At 35.4% G+C, this 21,491-nt stretch overlaps 2 protein-coding genes across 5 annotated transcripts in view; both read right to left on the bottom strand.

The window, feature by feature from the left end:
* LOC134839523 (integrator complex subunit 9-like) overlaps positions 1-21,491 on the bottom strand; it is a 228,060-nt gene that overhangs the window by 188,742 nt on the left and 17,827 nt on the right. Inside the window, exons 2-8 of one of the 4 annotated variants that reach the window (XM_063855102.1) lie at positions 10,915-11,199; positions 10,442-10,676; positions 9,951-10,153; positions 9,470-9,724; positions 7,926-8,467; positions 5,112-5,517; positions 4,001-4,243 (exon numbers count right to left, since the gene is read on the bottom strand). The exons of 1 other annotated variant lie outside the window; for it this stretch is intronic. In XM_063855102.1, the coding sequence (XP_063711172.1) occupies positions 4,113-4,243; positions 5,112-5,517; positions 7,926-8,467; positions 9,470-9,724; positions 9,951-10,153; positions 10,442-10,676; positions 10,915-11,110 (1,968 nt within the window). In that variant the 5' untranslated portion in view covers positions 11,111-11,199 and the 3' untranslated portion in view covers positions 4,001-4,112. Of the gene's footprint in view, positions 1-466; positions 657-976; positions 1,080-4,000; positions 4,244-5,111; positions 5,518-5,539; positions 6,460-7,925; positions 8,468-9,469; positions 9,725-9,950; positions 10,154-10,441; positions 10,677-10,914; positions 11,200-21,491 lie in introns of those variants that run through there. 2 more of the 4 variants (XM_063855103.1, XM_063855100.1) reach the window with 2 other exon arrangements.
* On the bottom strand, positions 16,868-21,336 carry LOC134839174 (uncharacterized). Its single transcript, XM_063854635.1, has 2 exons — positions 19,942-21,336; positions 16,868-17,951 (listed from the first exon to the last, which is right to left on the bottom strand). The coding sequence occupies exons 1-2, from the start codon at positions 21,323-21,325 to the stop codon at positions 17,263-17,265; spliced, it is 2,073 nt and encodes a 690-aa protein (XP_063710705.1). The 5' UTR covers positions 21,326-21,336; the 3' UTR covers positions 16,868-17,262.

Raw genomic sequence — 21,491 nt, 5'->3', positions numbered from 1 at the left:
AGTTTACTCATGATAATTAATTTCACAGTTCAGCGGAAAAAGCAAACAATCTAAATTTTAACGACAAATTTGATGATTTTTTGTAGCAAACAGATCTGCCCAAAAATTTCTTTGGATTTCTTTTCAAAAAATTGCGAAAAGTCCCCAAAAATGGCAGAAAAACTGCTGAAAAACAGACAAAAGAAAAATTTAAATCGTTTCGGAAAAATTTAAATTGATGCCAACAATTTTTATAATTTTCGTAAACAATTTTAATTTAAGTTTCAATTTTTATTTTTTTTTAAAAATGGACATCACTGACCATAACCAATAACAATTTGTTTTCCGGACAATTTGAATTTACTTTTCCAGAATCTGTCCACCGCAATCTTATATTAGTTAGATATTTTTAAACAAATTTAGATCCTCATTACACTTAATTAAAGCAAAGAAGCTTCGAATAAGCGATAGAGTAAGAAAACCTTACCGTGATTTCAGTGTCCGAGTAGTCACTCCTCAGCACCTGTGCTAGGACGGGTAGTCCCTGTGCCCCCACATGTACTCTGTACTTCCTCGAGAGTCCCTTCAGTCCCCTCACCGCATCTCTTCTGTCTTCTAGGAACTCACTGGTCGAGATCCGATCACACAGCCGCTCAACCGTGTCCAGAATATTGAACCTGAAAAGAAAGTAATGCTGAAATTGTTTTACATTTCAATATGAACCACTAATCCGCTATTTACTTTTGCGAAATTTGCCTCTTTCATTAGTTGCTTTCTTTAATTTTAAACTTTTTCCCTGTTATATTATACTCTTTTGATTGTGTTTGGCCATATGATAGCTACTATTGAACCATAAAAATATCTTTGCATTATAAAAAATGGAATTATCCAATCTTTAAATAATTCCTATATTAAGCGGACTTGCAGGTTTGTTACGATACCCAAAACCTAGAAAGTTGAGGAGCGGCTAATGCATTTGCAAGTTAGGCAAACTTACTTCTTTTTTGGTTTTGAAGATCCGAAGCCAAACATTTCAGGAATTTCTTCTTTCGTGGCTCAGTCTGAATATTCAAAAACGGCGATTTTAGCATTCAAGATCTGAAAATGCCCAACTTTATATCACCCAGCTGAAATCATCGTCAAAACGGATTCCCTGATTCTATTACACGAGCTGTTTGCAGGAATAGGCCTACCCATTGATTTGGGAACATTCTCTAATTGCAATGTACCAAAACAATGAGTACTACAATTAGTTCAACCTCTGAAAATGTTCCAAGACTTTTTGATTAAGACAGCTTTGTTAAAATTGCTAACGAAATCAGACAAAGGAAGAAGGGGTCATTAGAATCAGGTGCGGATTTAATGGGGGGGTTTGGGGACGAAGTCCTCCCCTCAACAATCAAAGGGTCCCCATTTGATATTAATTTATGACATCCATTTTCGGCGACTTAACCTAAAATTTTTCTGAAGGCGCGTTTCGTCAAAAAATTACAAAAAACTGCCCAAAAACGCACTCTGCTTCTTCAAAATTGCATGCGGCGCAGAAAACTTTGTTACAGTAGGGTCTTTATAATCTTTTTGGAGCTCTCGAAAATCAATTTGGTACGAGCGAAAACCCAAATTGGTAATCAATCGCGAAACCCCGCGATCAATAAAGCGAGACTAGGCTATATTATTCAATGGATAGGATCTTCCAAGGCATTAACAAATTTTGTGATTTGGTTCACTTTTGAGCTATCGGTAAAACTGGGCAAGTTTCCCCAATTAATTGCCGCTGAATTTTCAGCGCTATACAACGATGCTAAAATCTTTTTTCGATTAATTTTTGGCACCACCCACGTTAAGTACATGTTTACAGAAGCCTCGCATGTTTACAGTTCGTATAGCGTTAGTTTTATACAAAAAAATGAAATACATTTTCGACAAAATATTCAGAGAAAGTGTAAATTTTGATAATCCAAAAGTGTTCATCACTAATTACTGTCAGTATCTGACTGGAGTGGAAGACATCCAATAAACTGTCTCTCTCATTGGGAAAAACCTTCATTTTCATGTTTTTAAAAATAGCCAACTAACAGTTGGAAAAGAGTAATTCATGCAAGGAAACAAAAAAGACCCTTGTTTTTTTTTTTGAAAAATTTCAACTTTTGGATTTTAAAGAAAATATACATACCCTTGAAGCTCTTTGAATTTCATAATTAGATTAGTGCTTTTTTGATTAAATTGACCCAGTTTGAGACAATTGGATCGATATGTCATTTTTTTATTCAGCTGCGAAATCTGAAAATTAAAATCCACTTTGGAAACCTTTACACTTTTGTTGTTCGAAGGTGGAGTTTCCCTTCCTTTAGACAAAGGAAACGAAATGAACTTAGAAAGAAACCAAAAATAGAACCGCGAAAAAAATCACCAAGACTCATTCATTGATCTTAAAAAGAAAATGAGTGAAAGGGAGGCATACGAGGTGAAGCAATACACTATAATCCCCTTCTGAATTCTTGATATAACTTTTAATTAAATACCCAAACACCCATTATAGATTACATAATGTCTAATTTGAGAATTGAATGCGGGGTCCTTTTCTAATTTCTAACATGCTGCATCAGATTTCATTTTATAAGTTAGAATATTTTCTTATGCCTAAATGCCTGCATACAAGCTCCCTTTTTTAATCGACTAAAATTAAGTGCAAAAATTGAGTTGCCAACAGAGGCAGAAAAGATTGTTTTGATATTTACCCAATAGTCTTATCGAAATCGAAAGCTAACTTATTTGCTTTCAACTAATTACTGATATTATCAAGATCCACTTGAACATCGGAGCTTGGACAACCTAGAGCTGACAAATTAGTATCATCCGCAAACATCGATTTTATCCCATACAGCAGTCAAATCGCTTAAATAAATCTAAACACAGAGGCGAAGCTGTAATAAACTGGAAAGCGTAAAGCCACATTATGTATAGTTTATGCATTACAAAAAATCGCGATAGATTGAGCTAGAAAAATTCTGAAATCGAGTTTTCATTATTCTTATGTTTTTTGATACAAATTACTTTTTTCGGTTCATTTGATGAATTAACTGTGTTAAACTATTAGCATTCGAATAACAAGTAAATTCTATAAAAAGCTGTAAAGGTGCCCCAAAAGTGGCAACAATATTTGCGACTTAGGTTGGAAAAAAAATGTTAGCACTAATACACTCGCTTCGCAAGTGTAAGCAGAACAATGATAGCCGGTTGCTGCGCAAGTAGATACATTTTTCTGCAAATTGTATTGTTTTCTGTTCGTTCGACAATGAGCGGATTTGAACAAAGCCTAATAAATGCATTCGATAGTTAAACATATTGGACATTTTTTAATCAAATAATTAATCAAAAATTAGACCAAAAATCAAAAATTTCAAACCGGTTTTTCTCTGAACTCCGGAATTTTTTGAAAAATATTTAATAGTGTTTGAATCCCAACTAAGGGATTTAATATGATATATCACTTGATCACTTCCAACGATTATTTGTGGCAGCTGATTTTACGTTAAGAACAAAAAGTAGAAGAAAACTAACACAACCGAATACAAAGTTCCTAACCACTTTCAGTGGTCGGAACAAGTAGAAGGCATCAGTCATCAACACTTTTCTGACAAAAATTGAATTTTTTCTAGGTTAGATCAATTTGAGCTGACCTTGCAAAAATGACACAAAGGCGAAGCTGAGCTTCGCGCCACTATGATTAAAATTAAATAAGAAAAATAAAAAAAATTGAATAAAAACCTTCAAAACATCATTTTGTCAATTGAAAGTGCAACAAAAGCCTAAAATATCAGAAAAAAATATCTGCACCATTAGAAACTATACAACTCATTCTCGACTGAAATCGAACTCGCGAGCTTTGTCTTCCCAATGATAGGTGTTACAAAAAAAAGTCGGGCTACGTGAACTAAGCCAACAAAAGTAACCACAGAGGCGAAGCTGCATGTTTGCAAACATGAGCGAGAACGCAGCTAAGATTCAGGAGCTGTGAAAATGCACAAAAACTCAGTGTTAAAATTTAATGAAACGTATGAAGAACCAGATTTGGATTTAATTTTAAGTGAAGGAAGTTAGCAAATAACGGAACACGATCCAATAACATCTAATCACAACTTATTCAGACAAACCACGATGCTATCGCGTATTGTCTTTCTCAGCAGTTCGCTTTTGCATCCTACCACATTGGTGTAGTCTTCGCCCAGAATCACTATGCAATCAGGGTCATCTACGGTGCGACCTAAGCAGACCAGTAAAATCAATAATGACTAGCATAGCCAGCACATTAATCTCCGACCACAGCTATCATTGCAAATTTTTGGTAGGGGAAAAATTAGACATGATTTATTTTAAATCCAGTTGAAACGTATATTCTGAAAACAAAAAACGTTTCAACCAGTTTTTACTGTCATACACTTACCCGCAGCAATTTTTTTAAAGAGAAAATATTCGGACCAGTTTTTATCAACACTGATAGAGCTTTTTTGAATGAAATTCCTCTGCAATAAGGGGGAAAAATGAAGTACATTGTCCATTAACAAACTTTTAATAAATAGGGCAGCAAAAATGTTGAAATTCAATTTCTTCAAACTTGAAATATAATTTAAATTTTTGATTGTTTTTAAAAACTTTCAAGATTTTTCAGCCGCCATCATTAAATTTGCGACATTCATACGGACAAAAGTCATTTCGTTAAAAATCGAGATTAGTTTAAGTAGGCTTGCTTTACTGTTACGTTTTTTTAAACCAACCCAAAAAATAATGGCTTATCGCATGTGATTCAATAACTGGAGTAAATTGACGTAAACGATTTCAAAGGTGCAAAAATGGTTATGGTTTTAAAGGTTACGGTTAACAGATTTCAGTGTTAGAATGTATTCCAGCAAAAAAATCATGTAGTGTAAAAATGGTGGATAAAAAATGGGGTAAAAAAGGATCCTGAAAAGCTTTCAACTTCATCAAGCTTTGATTTGCGTCCACCATTATTGCTTCGAGCCTACTGTAATCTGCACCTGAGAAACGCACACAAACTTTTACCTAGGACTATCAAGATTCCAAGACGATAGTGGCACTATTTTGCAACGATTTATAAACTCATAAGGACTCACCAATAGTTACCATTCTTTCGTTTTTGTTTCCTTTCGTGCTCACATACTTCTCAACTTTAACCTCAGTCACCTCTCGCAACCTCAACTCCTTCACGAACTCCTCAACCTTGACCTCTCCCCACAAAAACGGCTTCGGAATCTGTTTTTCTGGCACTTTGTCCAGCGCCACGTCTTTGATTGAAGCTCTGTGGTTGTTCAACTGGAACTCGCCAATCAGTGGAATTGTAGCTGTTTTGTTTTTGTCCAATGTTTCCAGCTTGCATTTCTGTGCCAATTTATGTTCTATTTTAACCATTTCAAATGCTAGAGAGTCGTTTATTTCGCAGCTTTCAGCTCTGCTTAATGCTTGAATGTGTGAGAGATCACAAATACTGGTGGTCATCGCTCCTGTTTGCACTTCCGAGTTCTAAACATGGTAAGAGTCATTAGTTACTCGGATATACTTAAATTAATACTATCATGAGTATCTGGATAGCACTCTTGAGGTCTTGTTATTTGCCTTCCATCATGCTTGTTCTTCTAGACCCATCCATGCATGGGTCTTAATGTAGATCGGGGATTTACGTAAAAATTGTTAAAAAAAAAGGCAGTCGGGGAAATATCACAAAGGCGAAGCTGCACGTTGCAAACACAAGCGAAAAAATGGCGAAAGTGGGCGATAGCTCTAAAGGGTTCAAAAAGTGAAGAAAAATGAATGAAAAGATAAAACCAACAAAAATTCTGCAAGGTTCCGGAATGAAATCCCCCCCCCCCCGACTTCGATATTAAAAGGCACCTGTTCGCCAATATTTTCAAAATTTTCTGATGCCAAACGTAATTCGTAATATTCATAGTGACCGAAATTAGAAACTTTCCAAATCCATAGCTGATTCCCATCAACAGTACGGAGAAAACACTTTTGAGGTGAAGATAAAAAAATAACTTCTTCTTTCAGAAATGGCACAATATTGTCTATAGCTGATTCCTTACATAATTGAAAAAATTAGCTGATACATGGGATACCCCAACAGCTTGTTTTTTTTTCGATTGAACCCTTTATCTCAGATTTGGCAGGGTAGTGATCCAGAAAAGTCAAGCAGTTCCAAAAAACGGTCAAAATTTCCAAATTGGACGACTTCCAAATTGCTCTGTGGTTGTTCAACTGGAACTCGTCAATCAGTGGAATTGTAGCTGTTTTGTTTTTGTCCAATGTTTCCAGCTTGCATTTCTGTGCCAATTTATGTTCTATTTTAACCATTTCAAATGCAAGAGAGTCGTTTATTTCACAGCTTTCAGCTCTGCTTAATGCTTGAATGTGTGAGAGATCACAAATACTAGAGGTCATTGCTCCTGTTTGCACTTCCGAGTTCTAAGCATGGTAAGAGTCATTAGTTACTCAGATATACTTAAATTAATACTATCATGAGTATCTGGATAGCACTCTTGAGGTCTTGTTATTTGCCTTCCATCATGCTTGTTCTTCTAGACCCATCCATGCATGGGTCTTAATGTAGATCGGGGATTTACGTAAAAATTGTTAAAAAAAAAGGCAGTTGGGGAAATATCACAAAGGCGAAGCTGCACGTTGCAAACACAAGCGAAAAATTGGCGAAAGTAGCCAGCTCCAGGGATTTTCTCGAGGGGGAGGGGAGGTTTTTGAAAATTTTGTCGACCTTTTTTTAGGTCGACCAAATTGATTTTCCGAGCTCTCCAAAAGCACTAAAAAACAAACACTGCTTTGGCCATATATTTTGCGCCGCAGGCAAAATTTTGAAAAAAAACAGTCCCAAAAAGGCGCTTTTAGGCACTTTTTGGAAAATTCTGGCCAAAAAAATTGCGCTTTTTCGGCGCGCGCTTCCCCCTCAAAATTATTAGATTTTGGCGCCAAAGGTGCCTTTAGAACATTTTTAGGGTCCGTCAGCCTAAATCCGCCCCTGGCTAGCTCTAAAGGGTTCAAAAAGTGAAGAAAAATGAATGAAAAGGTAAAACCAACAAAAATTCTGCAAGGTTCCGGAATGAAATCCCCCCCCCCCCCCGACTTCGATATTAAAAGGCACCTGTTCGCCAATATTTTCAAAATTTTCTGATGCCAAACGTAATTCGTAAAATTCATAGTGACCGAAATTAGAAACTTTCCAAATCCATAGCTGATTCCCATCAACAGTACGGAGAAAACACTTTTGAGGTGAAGATAAAAAAATAACTTCTTCTTTCAGAAATGGCACAATATTGTCTATAGCTGATTCCTTACATAATTGAAAAAATTAGCTGATACATGGGATACCCCAACAGCTTGTTTTTTTTTCGATTGAACCCTTTATCTCAGATTTGGCAGGGTAGTGATCCAGAAAAGTCAAGCAGTTCCAAAAAACGGTCAAAATTTCCAAATTGGACGACTTCTATTCCCATAAATTTTTTCTGGAAAAATTGGGGCGTAACCGTTCATACACCGAGGATTCCAAACACTGTTTTTTTGCGATTGAACCCTTAATCTAGACTTACCCGGGTAATTTTCGAGAAAAGAAAAGTTTCCGAAAAACGGTCGAAATTCCAAAACTTGAAAAACGGTCGAAATTCCGATACTTTTTAAGGTTATAACTCTTTTTCTACAAAAATTAGGGCATAGCAGCTGATGTAGGGGAGATCCCCACAATAAGTTTTTTTTGATATGCAGGCGCACAAGCAAGTAGCATAAAATTGATACCATAATCTGACACTATGCTCCGCTTGCGTAGCGCAATAAATAACAAACTGTAGAAATGCTGATTACAAAAACAAATATTCGATGTCAAAACTGAAAACTGTCAAAAAAGGACTAATCGAGGTCCACTTTACCTTCAACTGTGATGCCACCTTCATCATATGTCTCGCCAGCACCACTTTATCACAATTCAAATCCTTTAGTATTCTTCCCAACTGACTATATGTCAACCTAGTATCAATCGGACAGTTATACACTTTCATCTTGCAATTGCTAAAGGGCTTCATTGCATCTACGGAAGAAAAATCAGACTCTATAAAGATTATACTATTGTTTTCTGACTTGCCCCAGAACTCCACAAAATGTACGGCAGGGCCAAATCGTAACGAAGGATGGCCAGTGAAAATAATTGATGGCGATTTATAAGTTTCACTGAATCGACCATGTATGTGATTGTACACAAAAAGGCTGTTCATTTTTGCCATGTTGGAGTGAACAAACGGCGGTTCAGGCAGGTAAACTTTAGCCTGCTTTGAACTGTTCAGCCATTCTGAGTATATGTTTGCATGTGCTAAGGAGGCTTGCGCCACTGGAGATATGAAGCAGATTGGTATGTTAGAGAATCCAGAATTGTTCAGGAATCCAGCCAGACATTCGAGAAGGTCGTAGACAACGCCTAAGCATGCAAAGCAAATTTTTTTATTTTGCTAAAATATTGGTAGCTTCTTTAGCAAACCTGTATCAAAAAGACTTCAGCTGAACTTGAATTTTATCTATTAGACAGGGCTTTTTTGTATTTTTGGTTGGTTTGAACAAGTGATGTGAAATTTTTGATACTAAGTTTGTTTACTATTGGCAAGCATTATTGAACCGGAAGTAATAAATTAATGACAATCAATTTCTAGAGTAATACACAGAGGCGAAGCTGAGCTTCGCGCCACTTGCTATACAAATTTGATTAAAATCAAACGGAAAAATTTGAGAAAATAATCAAAAAAATCGTTTTAGTCAATAAAAAATTTCCAACACAAAAAGCGGTCTCAAACAGTTGTGTCATCTCTACGCCAGAGGGTTGATTGAATTTCAATCTATAATTACCATGTGGTAACAAAACCGAAAATACCTGAGCAGAAACCTTTCATGACGAAAAAACTTAGAAAAAAAATTCTAAACGAATTAAAAAAATTTGTCCCTTTTCCCCTCAGAGCACACGCACGCACGCACACAAACTCTTTTCGATCCCCGAACGATGCAATAAGAGGCCACAAGGTGCATATAAATCAAGTCGAAACTTATTAACCCGATAAAAAGACAAAAAAGAAAAAAAATTGACAAATCGAGGTGGTAAAATTACAACCAGAATTAAAGACAAATTTCGAAAAAAAACGATTCTTCGATCTGGTAACTAACAGACGAAACATTAGCAGACAAATAATAGGCCGACTTTTTTTGAACCGGAATAATTACCGTTTAAAAAAACAGGTCCTAGTCAGATTAGAACACGAAACCTTTGACGTCCCAGGTGTATACGTTACCTCCAGGCTAAATGTGCACGAGACAGTGGACAAAGTTGCTTACGGGGGAAAAAGTCTAGTACCCGATTGCAATACCCTTGATTATCGCAAGGGTAAATATAGCTTTAAAATGATTTATACTTTCTTGAATTAATGACGTGTACCTGTTGGCGTGCATGGAATCAGAACATTTCCTCCCACTTTCAACGTGGCAATCAGAGCATCACAGAACTTCTTCAGAGCCATATCTGGTTCGCACGCGGGGGCATTAGTGACGTCAGAGATAATAGCCACGTTGCAATTTTTCATTGGACTCAGATCCAGAGGTCTGCAATGGGTGACAAACTGGGAGGATCCAGAGATGTAGGCTATCTTGAAGTCAGCCGAACCACACGGTTTGATTATCCAGTTACTACTACCTAAAAACATTTCTGATATCAACCGTATTTGTTTTTTTTTGTCTGGACCGTTCTCTGCGTTGAAATTGTCAATTTCGTTCTCTTAAAAAGTCTACTAGTCCTCCAAAATCAGAAAAAAGCTCTTAGCTGTAAGAACAGAAACAAATCTCCAGGCAATAGTTTATTTAACTACTAGGAAAATATTTAGATAAAGAATCGTTCCAGTCATAAACACTTAAAGCAATACCTATGGAGAGCCCCGAGCTATGTGGCACAGCTGTAGCGACTCCATACAGCGACACCTGTTCCTCAAAACTGACAGCCTGCACCTTCTGCATGCAGCTGTTCATCATTTCTGAGGTGAAGAGGGACTTCCAACTAGCAGGTACGGAGGGCAGGTTGGGGAATAATTGGTCAGAAATTGAGGGGTTCTTCCACTTTGTGGAGGACCTAGTAAAACATTAAGCGCGTCAATGATTATAATCAAATCAATGAACTTTTAACTCCAGCATATAAATTTTCACAGCCTCAATCGAGTTTCAAAAGCCGGATAGAAATCCCATAATATTATTTTTGGAACCTGATAGATGAAAATTATGACATATTTAATGATTTTTATGATTAAAATTTATTAAATTTTATGATTAAAAATGAACCGATGGTATGAAATAAAGATTTTTTTCAAACAATACAAAAGAATATTCCAGTAGATTGACAAACAAAAAAAATGATGTTCACCTGTGCTTTGGATTAGCCGAGACAAAGTCAATCAGTTCCTCCAGAAGAATTCTCCCATAGTTGATGGTCGGGTCAGTCGCGAAAACCAGACCCTGGAAGCCCAGCATTTCTGTTATGTATGGCAGAGACAGAAGTGACCTGCAGTTCGAGATGAGGATGACGTCAATTGAGCTGAAGGGGATCAGATTAGTTTCGGCCATGCCGAATTCCGGATCCCCATCGATGAACGGGTAGTCTGAAAAAGATATTTAATTCGGAGATTTGACAACAGCTTTAAAGATAGATTTGAGAACTCTATTTTCAAAACGTAAAGGTTGTTTGATTTTGCGCTGTAAATTCAAAAAGTAAGATACCCGAAAAAAATTTGGTATTGACAAAAAATTAAGAGTCCGCTGAAAATTCGATGCTACGAAAAATAATTCAAATTCAATATCACCAACTCAAAATCCCGAACAAAAACTTATTTTATGCACCGTCCACTATTTTGATATCGGCCGAAACTTCGGATGACGGGAGATTGGCCAACTGTTCACTATGCACTAGAGGCAGAGGTAGAAAATGATAGAGGGGAGAGAAGTCCAGAGCACAATCCAGCATCACTGTCAACTGCTCCAGTTCCAGTATGTAACAGGGACTGTTGATCAGTCCACTCAAAGAGGTTACTTTCATTTTCAGTCAGACAGTCAATGAAAAAATAAAACAGTCAGCATACGCAATCAAGACATAAAACAAATAGAGAACATTTCCAAAATCAATCTGAAATAAAGTACAATAATCATAAAATAGTAAGTTTCGCGTTAACCAATTTTTTCCAAGTAAAATCAGATATGAATATTTAAAAGGTGTTGTCGCATCCAATCAAGAGTTGTGAACGGCCAATCTATCTACGCTATCCGCTAGCGAACCCCATGAGCATCGTTCGGTAAGTTCGACGCCCTCTGTTGCAGGAGACAACAGCGGTTACGCTAGCCCAGAATGAGCATAAAGTCACCATTTGAGTTCCCGGAAGTGAATAATTATATCTTCGAGTGAAAAGAAACTGCGTAAAATATAACTAGCGGCCCCATTGCAGCCAAAATGCTTAATGAAACTGAAAACTTATTCAAAAAAACTAAGATTTTTGTAGCATCAGTTTAACCAGCAAAAACAGACTGTCAACTAAAGGCAAGACATAATATGCTTTCAATTGCATTGCAAATTGATTTTTTTTTCATATATGATTATATCTTGCGTACACGTATTTCAAACAAAGTATTGATACCTTGGGCATTAGAAAAAGATAATCAGGCAATAACAATTTTAAGTGCACCCTACGAAAATCTAGTATACAAAACTAGACATTTTGTAAACTAATGACCTGGAGTCCCATATTTACTACCTGAATTTGTAATTTTGAACAGTGACGTATTAACATGCGGTCATCTTGAAAGAAACAAAAAAATCCAAGAGGTTGCCCAAAAATATATTATCGAAAAACTGTTGAATCTTTATCATGCATCTCGAAACATTCAAGATTAATTAGTTTATTATTTCAGTTTCATTTTAAAATCAAAATTCTTTGAAAGCTCCAATCAACACGTAGCTACCTAAAAAGAAACAAAGAATCCCAGACGTCGAAAACCGAAAACAGTCACAACTCAAAACTCAAAGTTGTTTCTAAGTACATGCGTACATGTATTATATAATGACCACCCAGTAGATTTACTAGCTTTAAAATGAACCGAATACTTAAGAAAACTAAAAGAAAATCTCAGTATTTGAAAACTAAAAAAAATGCGAGTTCACAGGTTCTAATTTTGAAAATATAGACAGTCCCGAGGCAAAGTCTCAAAAAATCCCAAAATGTTACAGGAAATAATCATACAACTTTAAAACTGATTTTAAACCATTCATCATTCGAACACTTAAGGTTTAGAAAACTACAAAACGTATGTGAATTTCATTACAAAGCCAAAAAGTGTATCTTGCGTATGTACGCGGATTCCGCAACAGGCTGAAAACTGATTTGTCCCGAACTCCGCAACAGCGCTATTTTTCTTTGATCGTCTTAACTGTTTTCAATTTCACGAACAAATAGCTCAAACACTATCGCCTAAAGTCGCTCCAAAAAAAGGCGATTTTGCGGATCCGGAACAAAATTTGCGGAACCCGGAACTGTTTGTGGAATCTACAATGAAATAAGTATATATGTGTATAGCAAACTTAAGCTGTCATGGAATCAGCAACTATAAGCGGATTCTGCAAATTGTAAGCGGAATCCGCAAATTATAAAAGCAATCCGCATATATTTGCGGAATCTATTTACAATTGCAGAATTCGCTAAGATTTGCGCAATGCGAAACAACTAGCTACAATAACTCGTTGAGGAATCTGCGACAAAACTTACGTTACAGCTGTTTGTTATGCAGTGCACAGTTTGGTCTCGTAATGTTCAAAAACTAATTCAGATTATTCTAGCAGGCAATTTACTTTCATAAATGAAAAGAAGATATATTCAGGAACTTGAACAAATTGCAAAAAAAAACAAGGACAGCTAGTTACTGTGCAAATGGTACAGAATGTTCTGACCTAGGGCTTGAAAAAACGACAAAATCACTTTTTTTTCACAATTATGTCGTTTTTCTCCTGTGTTGTGTGATAAAAACATTTAAACCAAAAAAAAAACAGAAATTAGGCATATTCGACAATCATAGTCAAACAGGCCAATTGGAAAACAGTTTTTATAGAAAAACTATAGAAAAACCAAAAAAAAATCGGAAAAAAGTTAAAAGAAAAAATAAAACACCCGAATACAAAGTTTCTCGCCAAAAACTTTAAAAAGTCCGATAGCATTTAAGACCGAAAATTATTGCAATGTGTTTTAGTTGACCTTAATTATTCCCAAATATTAGGTTTAATTGACCTCAAAGCTGGGTGGTGCCAGCAACTTATATTCGAGGTTCTGTTTTTTTGTTAACATGAGATTCCGAAAACTGCAAGTTTCTGAGAAATCTCAATTTTCTTTTTAAAATTAACGTATTTCAAAACCAAAAAAATTCACTCTTTACAAATGTTCAGAAATTTAGCTGGGTGCTGCCAGAAGTACATATGAGGCTCTCAATATGATCATATGACCTTCAAAACCGGTTATTTTATGAAAAATCGCTATTTTTGTATCATCATTTTCATGCTTGATTAGATGTGTATGAGAGGGTTTACCTGGAGTAGACACTGAGTGGGCAAAGAAAAGCCCTTTTTCTTTTTTTCCTCTGGAGATAACTTGTACAAAAATCATCTTGAACGTGAATTTCAAAAAAGAAAATTTGCTTTATAAAATCCTGTTTTTTTGCTATACTCAAAAACTAAAAGAAAACTAAGGTATAGGAAGTTCAAACAGTGAAATTGACTGAACGTATAGGCAACAAAGAATCTGGTTTCTCTTATTCAGTACGAATTAAAAATATGCGGATACAAAATCGATAGAAAATAAGCCAAAGCCCCGTTAACCAAAGAAACGTGAAAAAAATATTGATTAACCAAAGAAACCTGACAAAAACCTTAAAAAAACCAAAAAAAACTAATTTTACCTTTTAAAACTAAGTTTACAGGGTTTAAATTAAGCTTAAATAAGCTGCTGTTAGCCTGCTGGCCCGCTATATTTCGCTCGAAATTGAAACACAAATCAGAAATTTTAAACCAGTCTTTCTCGTGTTTTTAAAATCACGACTGAAAGGGCTTCGATTAGGTATATCACTCGACTCATTTCAATGAATTTTTGTGGTACCTGATTTTGCGTAGAAAAAACTTCAATACACCAGAATACAAAGTTCCTCCACATTTTTCAAATGGTCGGAACAAATACCAACAAATAACTTGACATTCTTCAAGGAACGCCATTATTTGTAGTTTAATTCAAGGGGAAACACAATTCTGAATAATTATTCAGACAAAAAACCAAACTAAATGACTTTAAAAACTGAACGACTTAAATAAATGTCTTCACTGCATTCATTAAAACTCAAAAACATAACCAAAAAACATTTGGAAAATTGTCAATGCACTCAGTTAAAAACAAAAGAAAAATGATTCATTTTGAAACTATCAAATTTCGAAAAAATAAACAAACTATTAACGAGCATACTTAGTTTTGCTTCCAACAAAGAAATTGAAATGAAATTAACAAGAAATAAAATGTCGAACTGCCAGCAGTCAAAATTGAGCCAGAACTTTTAAGACTTTTTCCCGAAAAAATCAATACGATTTACAGATGCTTTCACAGCGGACATTCATTGACAATAAAACATGCCGATCTTCATTTAAAAATCTCAAATTGGTAAAACTCAATTGCAAACTAACATAGCCAACAGAAAGTTAAGAAAGCCAGTGAACGCAAGAAAACAGAAACATAGCCAAGAGACACTTGGAAAAGAGTCAAAAACGCAAGTAAACAGAAAACAAATACTGACTTATTTTTGACTTATTAAATTTTTTTTTATTTCGCTGGGAAATATGAAATCAACTTTCGAAACTTTAAGTCGCTCACGTTTTTGATGACTTTACACTTCCGCTGTTCGAAAGTGGAGTTTTCCTTCCTTTTAACAAAAGAAATGAACGAAATTTAAAAAGAAATCAAACACCAAACAACGAAGAGCTTAATTTTAGCCTGATTAATTTTAAGACTTCTGCTGAAAAAAAACAGATCATCGCGACTTTTAAACATAGCCAACTAACAGTTGCAAAAGAATAATGAACGCAAGGAAACTGAAAAAAAAACTTCTGGTTTTTCAAAATTTTGAATTTCGATGAGAAAAATAGATGTCCTTAAAGGTCTTTGAATTTGTAGAACAATTTATGATGAAAACCTTTTTGTTTGAACTAACCCACTATGAGAAAACTGAGATCAATACGTGAAACTTTAATTTCGCTGGAAAATCTGATAATTAATTTTCATTTTCGAAATTTGAAGTCGATCATGTTTTTTGTGACCTTTACACTTTTTCTGTTCGATAGTGGAGTTTTCCCTCCTTTTAACAATGAAAATGCACTGAACTTAAGAAATCACAAGTCAAACCGCGAAAAACCGAAAATGAGCGTGAACAAGTAGGTTTAAGACTTTTTACTGAAAACCACAAAAACAATCAGAAGACGTATTGAGAGTACTCACGACGTTCATTACTCTTAAAAACATAGCTAACTGACTGTTGGAAAATACAAATGAACGCAAGGAAACAGAAAAAAAACTAACTTGTTTTTTTGAAACAACTTCAACTAGCAAAGTTAAAAGAAAAATTGTAAGTCCTTTAAGCTCTTTGAATTGCACGAAACAATTAGTTTGAACCTTTTTGATAAAAATGCCTTATTTGAGAAAACTGGATCAATAAGTAAAGTTTTGATTTCGCGTGTTTCATGAACAGTATTTCAGAAAATTAATTTAAAAAAAACACTTAAAAAATTTCTATAAAAGAGCACTCAGAGGGTTCATTACTCTTAAAAACTTCATTAGTAAAAGTAAATCTTCATAAGTAAAAAATTTCAAGAACAAATTGAATTCCAAGAACAATTTACAAATGACATTTAAAAAAAATCAATTCAATTTGAGAAAACTGGATTGATAGGTATCTGGAAACTATAATACACTTTTCAAAATTAGAAGTCAATAACATTTTTCGTGACCGTTACAGTTTTGATCTCAGATAGTGGAATTTTCCTTTATTTCAACATAGAAATGTGAACAAATGTTTCAAAATCAAGCCGTGTAAAATCCTTTTTGAGCTTCAGCAAATTTTATAACTTCCCGCTGAAAAAAAATCGACACGACCTTTTTAAGATCGTCTTTAATCGTCTTCAATACGTTCATCGACTTTAAACAAGGCACAGGAATCAGTTGTGAAAAAAAAATGGAAAAATTCAAATTCCCTTTCATAATGTCGACCGAAACATTCCAGAAAAGCACTAATTTAAATACACCATAACGACTGTGTAAATAATTTTAATGTAGCCTGAAACTATTGGCGTTAAAGAAGCGTCCGAGCTGCAATGAATAAATCGACAAACAAAAAGGAGACACGCGTTGCTGCGAGGTCAATTTTTTCCTGGGACAATTAATGGTTTGTAAAATGCACAAAATCTGGCCAAGAATTCACTAATTGAATTTGATTCTGCTATTAAGCAAGCTTTCAAAGATTTTGCTCATTTTGTTAGACAGGAAACTTACTGGGAAATTTAAAGGCGACAACATGCTTCGAACTAGTAACATCTCGGCTGTATAAATAGCTAGCTGGGAAAAGCTTATTTTCCGATTTTAAGACACTTGCTCTTGTAAGAATGGAAAAACCCTGAAAACGCTTAAGCATTAGAAAATAATAATTAACTTGGTTCTTTCAATGCATTTATTGGAGTACTCTTCACTTGATCAGAACAAAATCTCAAAAAAATGACTAAAAAAAACTATGGCGAAAACTGTATTGTATTTAATCAGATATGAAAATCAAATTTAGTAGAAAAATTTAGCGTCGAATCTGGCTCTTTAAAAGACTTTGTGTCACTTTCTGTTGCTTGCAGAGTTAATATTTGCACTGAATGTTCATAAATATAGCTTTTTAAATAAATCGATCAATCAAAACTAATTCCAATCCATCCAATCTGCACACTGTGACTGTATACACACTGTGGTAAATTAACTGCTAATCAATCTAATTACATAACAAAAAATTACAAATAATTCACAGCCGCAAAATACATATCCCTGCAGATTTGCACATTTTATTCTTTCCGAAATAATTTTAGGTTTATGATAATTATCTTCAAGACTACTAAGGTTTGAATTTAGTCGAAATCGAGGTTTAAATTTGCAGCTTCAAAATTCCATGATATTGCGAATCACTGCACATAAAACAAGTCCAAGACGGAATGATAGTACTTTTAGGCGGACTTGTACTAGTGGACGTAGCTGCACTTCTGAATCCCTTGAAAAGCTCCACCAATTCCGTCGAAACTAAACCTGATAAACAATTTTCACAGAAAGCATAATTACATGCCGACTGTGAACACCTGAACAAAATCGGTTTCTTCGAGGCTTCCGACTTCTGGATATTCGTGATTAGCTCTTCTATATTACGACAGCATATACAGCACATACTTTTGAGGTACTCGAGGTCCATTAAATCGTGGTCTTCAGCTGGTACTTCCATGATTGTTATTATATTTTTACACACTCGTGGTAAACAGTCGTCGCACACTCCCCCTATGAACATAGGATGTGAAATGTTGGAGACGTTTTTCGATGTGCAACATATGCATAGTTTCTTCAAATGTGACGCTTGTGTGTATCCACTGAACCGGTTGCTTCTAGAATGCGGGAAGGTTTTCCTGAATACTGGATGAGCGTTCTGTTCAGGTTCATCGTTTTCTTCTTGAACTAGACGGATATCGGTGAGTGAAGTAGTGGTACATGTTGTCGAAAGTGGGCTTGTGATTCGGGACCGAGCAGATGCTTTGGCTGGAGTGATGACACTAAACTCTTCTTCTGAATCTGCAAAAAGACAAAGGATTAAAATTTTGTGATTGAAAAAAGTGTGAGCCAACAGCAAAGAGAATCCATAAAGCCATATAAGGGATTCCTAAATAGGAAGTTAACTGGTATCCAACAAAAAAAGGAACTTTTTCCCAATTGCAGCAACTGTAAACAAGCAACAACTTCAAAAATTTTCGGCAAAGTTCATTTTGATACATTTTGAACAACCATTTTTCGCAAAAACTATTAATTCACACGCATTATAAAACTCGAATGCAAAAACAGCGGAGCAAACGTTCAATACTTTTAAATTCTAAAAATTGGATATTTCTTAAATTAATTTCTTAGAGTCAATGAAAACATATTCAATAGAGAGTTGTATAAATGTAAGCGAATGCTTGGCAACTAGAATATAGCCAGCAGACAGTTGGAAAAGAGTCAATGAAGCAAGAACACAGAAAAAAAAACTTTAAAGAAAAAATATACAACCTTGGACCCCTCTGAACTGCAAGAACAATTTCTGACTTACACTTCTTTGCTACAATTAACCCAATATAAGAAAACTGGATCAATATAAAAAAAAATTTATTTCGCTGGAAATCTGCAAGATAAATTCCACTTTCTAAACTAGAAGTCGATCACGGTTTTCGTGACTTTTACACATTTATTGTTCGATAGTGGAGTTTGCTTTCCTTTAAAGATAGGAAATGAACTGAACTTAGAAAAAAATCAAAAGTTAAAAAAAAAATTTGAGCCTGAGCAAATTTTTAACTTTTGCTGAAAAAAAAACGAAAAAGAAAAAAATCATTGCGACCTATATAAGAGTCTAAAAAATATAAAGCCCTGAAGCTCTTTGAATTTGAAGAACAATTTATGATGCACACTTCTGAACATAGCCAGCAGACAGATGGAGAAGAGTCCATAAGCGCAAGTTAGCAGAAAAAAAATGACTCATTCATTGAAAAGACTTTCGATTTTCAGAGAAAAAAAGATGGCGTTAAAGCTTTGTGAATTTCTGGAAAAATTTATCATGGAAATTTTTTTGATAAAAAATTTAAACAATTTGAGAAATCTGGATCAAACGCGTAAAAATTTTACTTTGCTGGGAAATCTGATTATTAAGTTCCATTCGAAATAAGAAGTCAATCACGTTTTACGTAAACTTACCACTTTCGTTGTTCGATAGTGGAGTTTGCCTAGTTTTAACAAAAAAAATCAACCGAACTTAAAAGGGAATCAAAAGTCAAATCGTGAAAAAATAATTTTCAGCCTGAACAGTTTTTAAGACTTTTCCTGGAAAAAAAGAGAAAAATCATCGCGACCTATATAAGAGTCAGACCTACGTTCATCGACTCTAAATAAAACTAACCCAATTTAAGAAAGCTGGATCAATAGGTAAATTGTTTAATGCCGCTGGAAAATCTGCAAATTAAAAACAACTTTCGAAGCTACAATTCGATCATGTTTTTCGTGACCTTTACACTTTTGCTGTTCGATAGTAGAATTTGCATTTGATTTAACAAATGAACTGAACTGAAGTTAAAAAAAATCAAAATCAAGCCGCGAAAAACCCAATACTTTTTTTCTTTAAAGTTCAAAAAAAAAGGACGGTCGATTCTTAATAAAAAAAAACTTTTCCTACCTTTGAGAAGGCCCATCTTAGGCCGGAATAGAAATAATGTGCCTCTACTTCCTGCATGCTGCTTGGTATCAATACCATTGAGCTCATCAACAGGAAGTAACAAGACCATGATGAGAAAGAAAAACGTTTCAAAGCAGAAGATGACTAAAGGAAGATTGTGTTTTATGGATAACCAAACTCAAGACAAGCTACCACGAGTAAAGGCCGGAGTATTGTATGTAATAAAATCAGTAGTTTTAAGATTGGCAGGCACATTTGTGTCAAATCGACAGGCCTTAGCATATGGTCAGCAGTTTGACTAATTTAACCAATGCAAATCATCATTAATCATGCACCACTGACAAAGCAAACCAAAAAATCACTTACCGTGAATTGAGAACTTGACTTTTCCCAGTCCCCCGCAATCATTGTCCTCATCTGCCATCAAGTTCTGATCACAACTTGCAGGTAAACAGTTGTTATTTGCGATGTCACTTCCCGCAGGCGACGGTTGCATGTTTTCCTTCTGGGTTTGTTCGGCTGGTCGAAAATCAGCTAATGTTATTTCATCGTCATTATCAAACAACAATTTTTCATTGCTTCTAGTCTTTGTATTGAGTGAACTTGGCTCTCGTTTTGACAATTTCTTCGCCAAAATTGGCGTTCTAGCTCGATTGAGTTCAGCTTCATTTCTATTCTTGCACTCAATTTGGTTGTTATTTTCACGTTTAGTTCCTATTTTGGCTTTGATAGCAAGTGAATTAGACGATGTAGAATTCGAGTTCGACTGTTGAGCTTCGTTATTGTCATTGGTTACTGCATTGGAACAAGAGGAACTGGTTTGAGAGAATGTTCTGTGATTAATTTTAGCACCATTTTTCAGGAACTTCTCAAATCCGGATTTCCAGTGTCGCTTCAAATGCAGATAGCCGACGTTTGAATTTGTACAAAAGAAACAGTTCCACTTCTTTGAGCTTCTAATCTTGTTGGCACCAGCTGAACCCAGAAAGAGGTTCAGACATAGAAAGCAGAAAGACCTCAGACATTTATCCATGCCTGAATCACACATTACAAGGTCGCGACCTTCCCGACAACAAAGGGTGCAGTTTGCTTGGTACCCGTCCCGCGGATCAATAACCTCTGGCACCTTCTTTAATAACACCTCGCAGTGTGAACACAAGCCAGCGTGCTTTAACATGGGGTGTACTCTATTGGCGGGTGAAAACCCGCAGCTTATACAATGTGAAAGGAACCCATAGCTTTTGGGCATTGCTTCAAATGTTTTCTCTCGGTAACCACGCTTAGGTTTCTCGTGAAACTTTTGAACTAGTTTAATGACCTCACTGTCTTCTAATTCACCTTCAATTTTCACGCCAGAAACTGATTGTTCTTGACCTCGATCAGTCTTATTTTGATTAGCAACAGACTTCGCCAGTTCAGAAATACTTTGGTCATCTGAATCGCTTTCTTCGAACGTCCTGACTCCATTTCTTGCTTTGACAAAACTTTTGCTTTTACCATTACTCCTTTCTAGAGCCTGTTTTCTCAATTTCTTAGCCTTCGATGTTTTCTCTGATGTTCTGGAAATCGTACTAGGAGGCGGTAATCTGTATGTGAATTTTGGTACATTATTAAATAGATTAACTACTAAATCGCTGATATCTAAGCCTTCAAAAGGTTGTTCGCGGATGTTTGGGCACAGAAGTCTTGGGTATTTGGCAGCTGGAGGATCTTTGTCGCTTAACCAGGGAAGAACATCTTTCGAAGCCATATATCATCTAGAAAATACAACATGAACAAAACACTATTTTGGAACCATGAATTAGTTGGTCGAAACTTGAACGTCTAAATTTAACCCACCGACGCCTTGAAAATGAAATCCAATGACTTTTTTTGTCAGCTGAGCATTTTTACACATTGTTTCCGTGAATTGTGAT

Source organism: Symsagittifera roscoffensis, chromosome 2 (genome assembly GCF_963678635.1).
Source record: "Symsagittifera roscoffensis chromosome 2, txSymRosc1.1, whole genome shotgun sequence".
Classification (NCBI taxonomy): domain Eukaryota; kingdom Metazoa; phylum Xenacoelomorpha; order Acoela; family Convolutidae; genus Symsagittifera; species Symsagittifera roscoffensis.
This window is presented reverse-complemented; position numbering and strand designations above follow the sequence as displayed.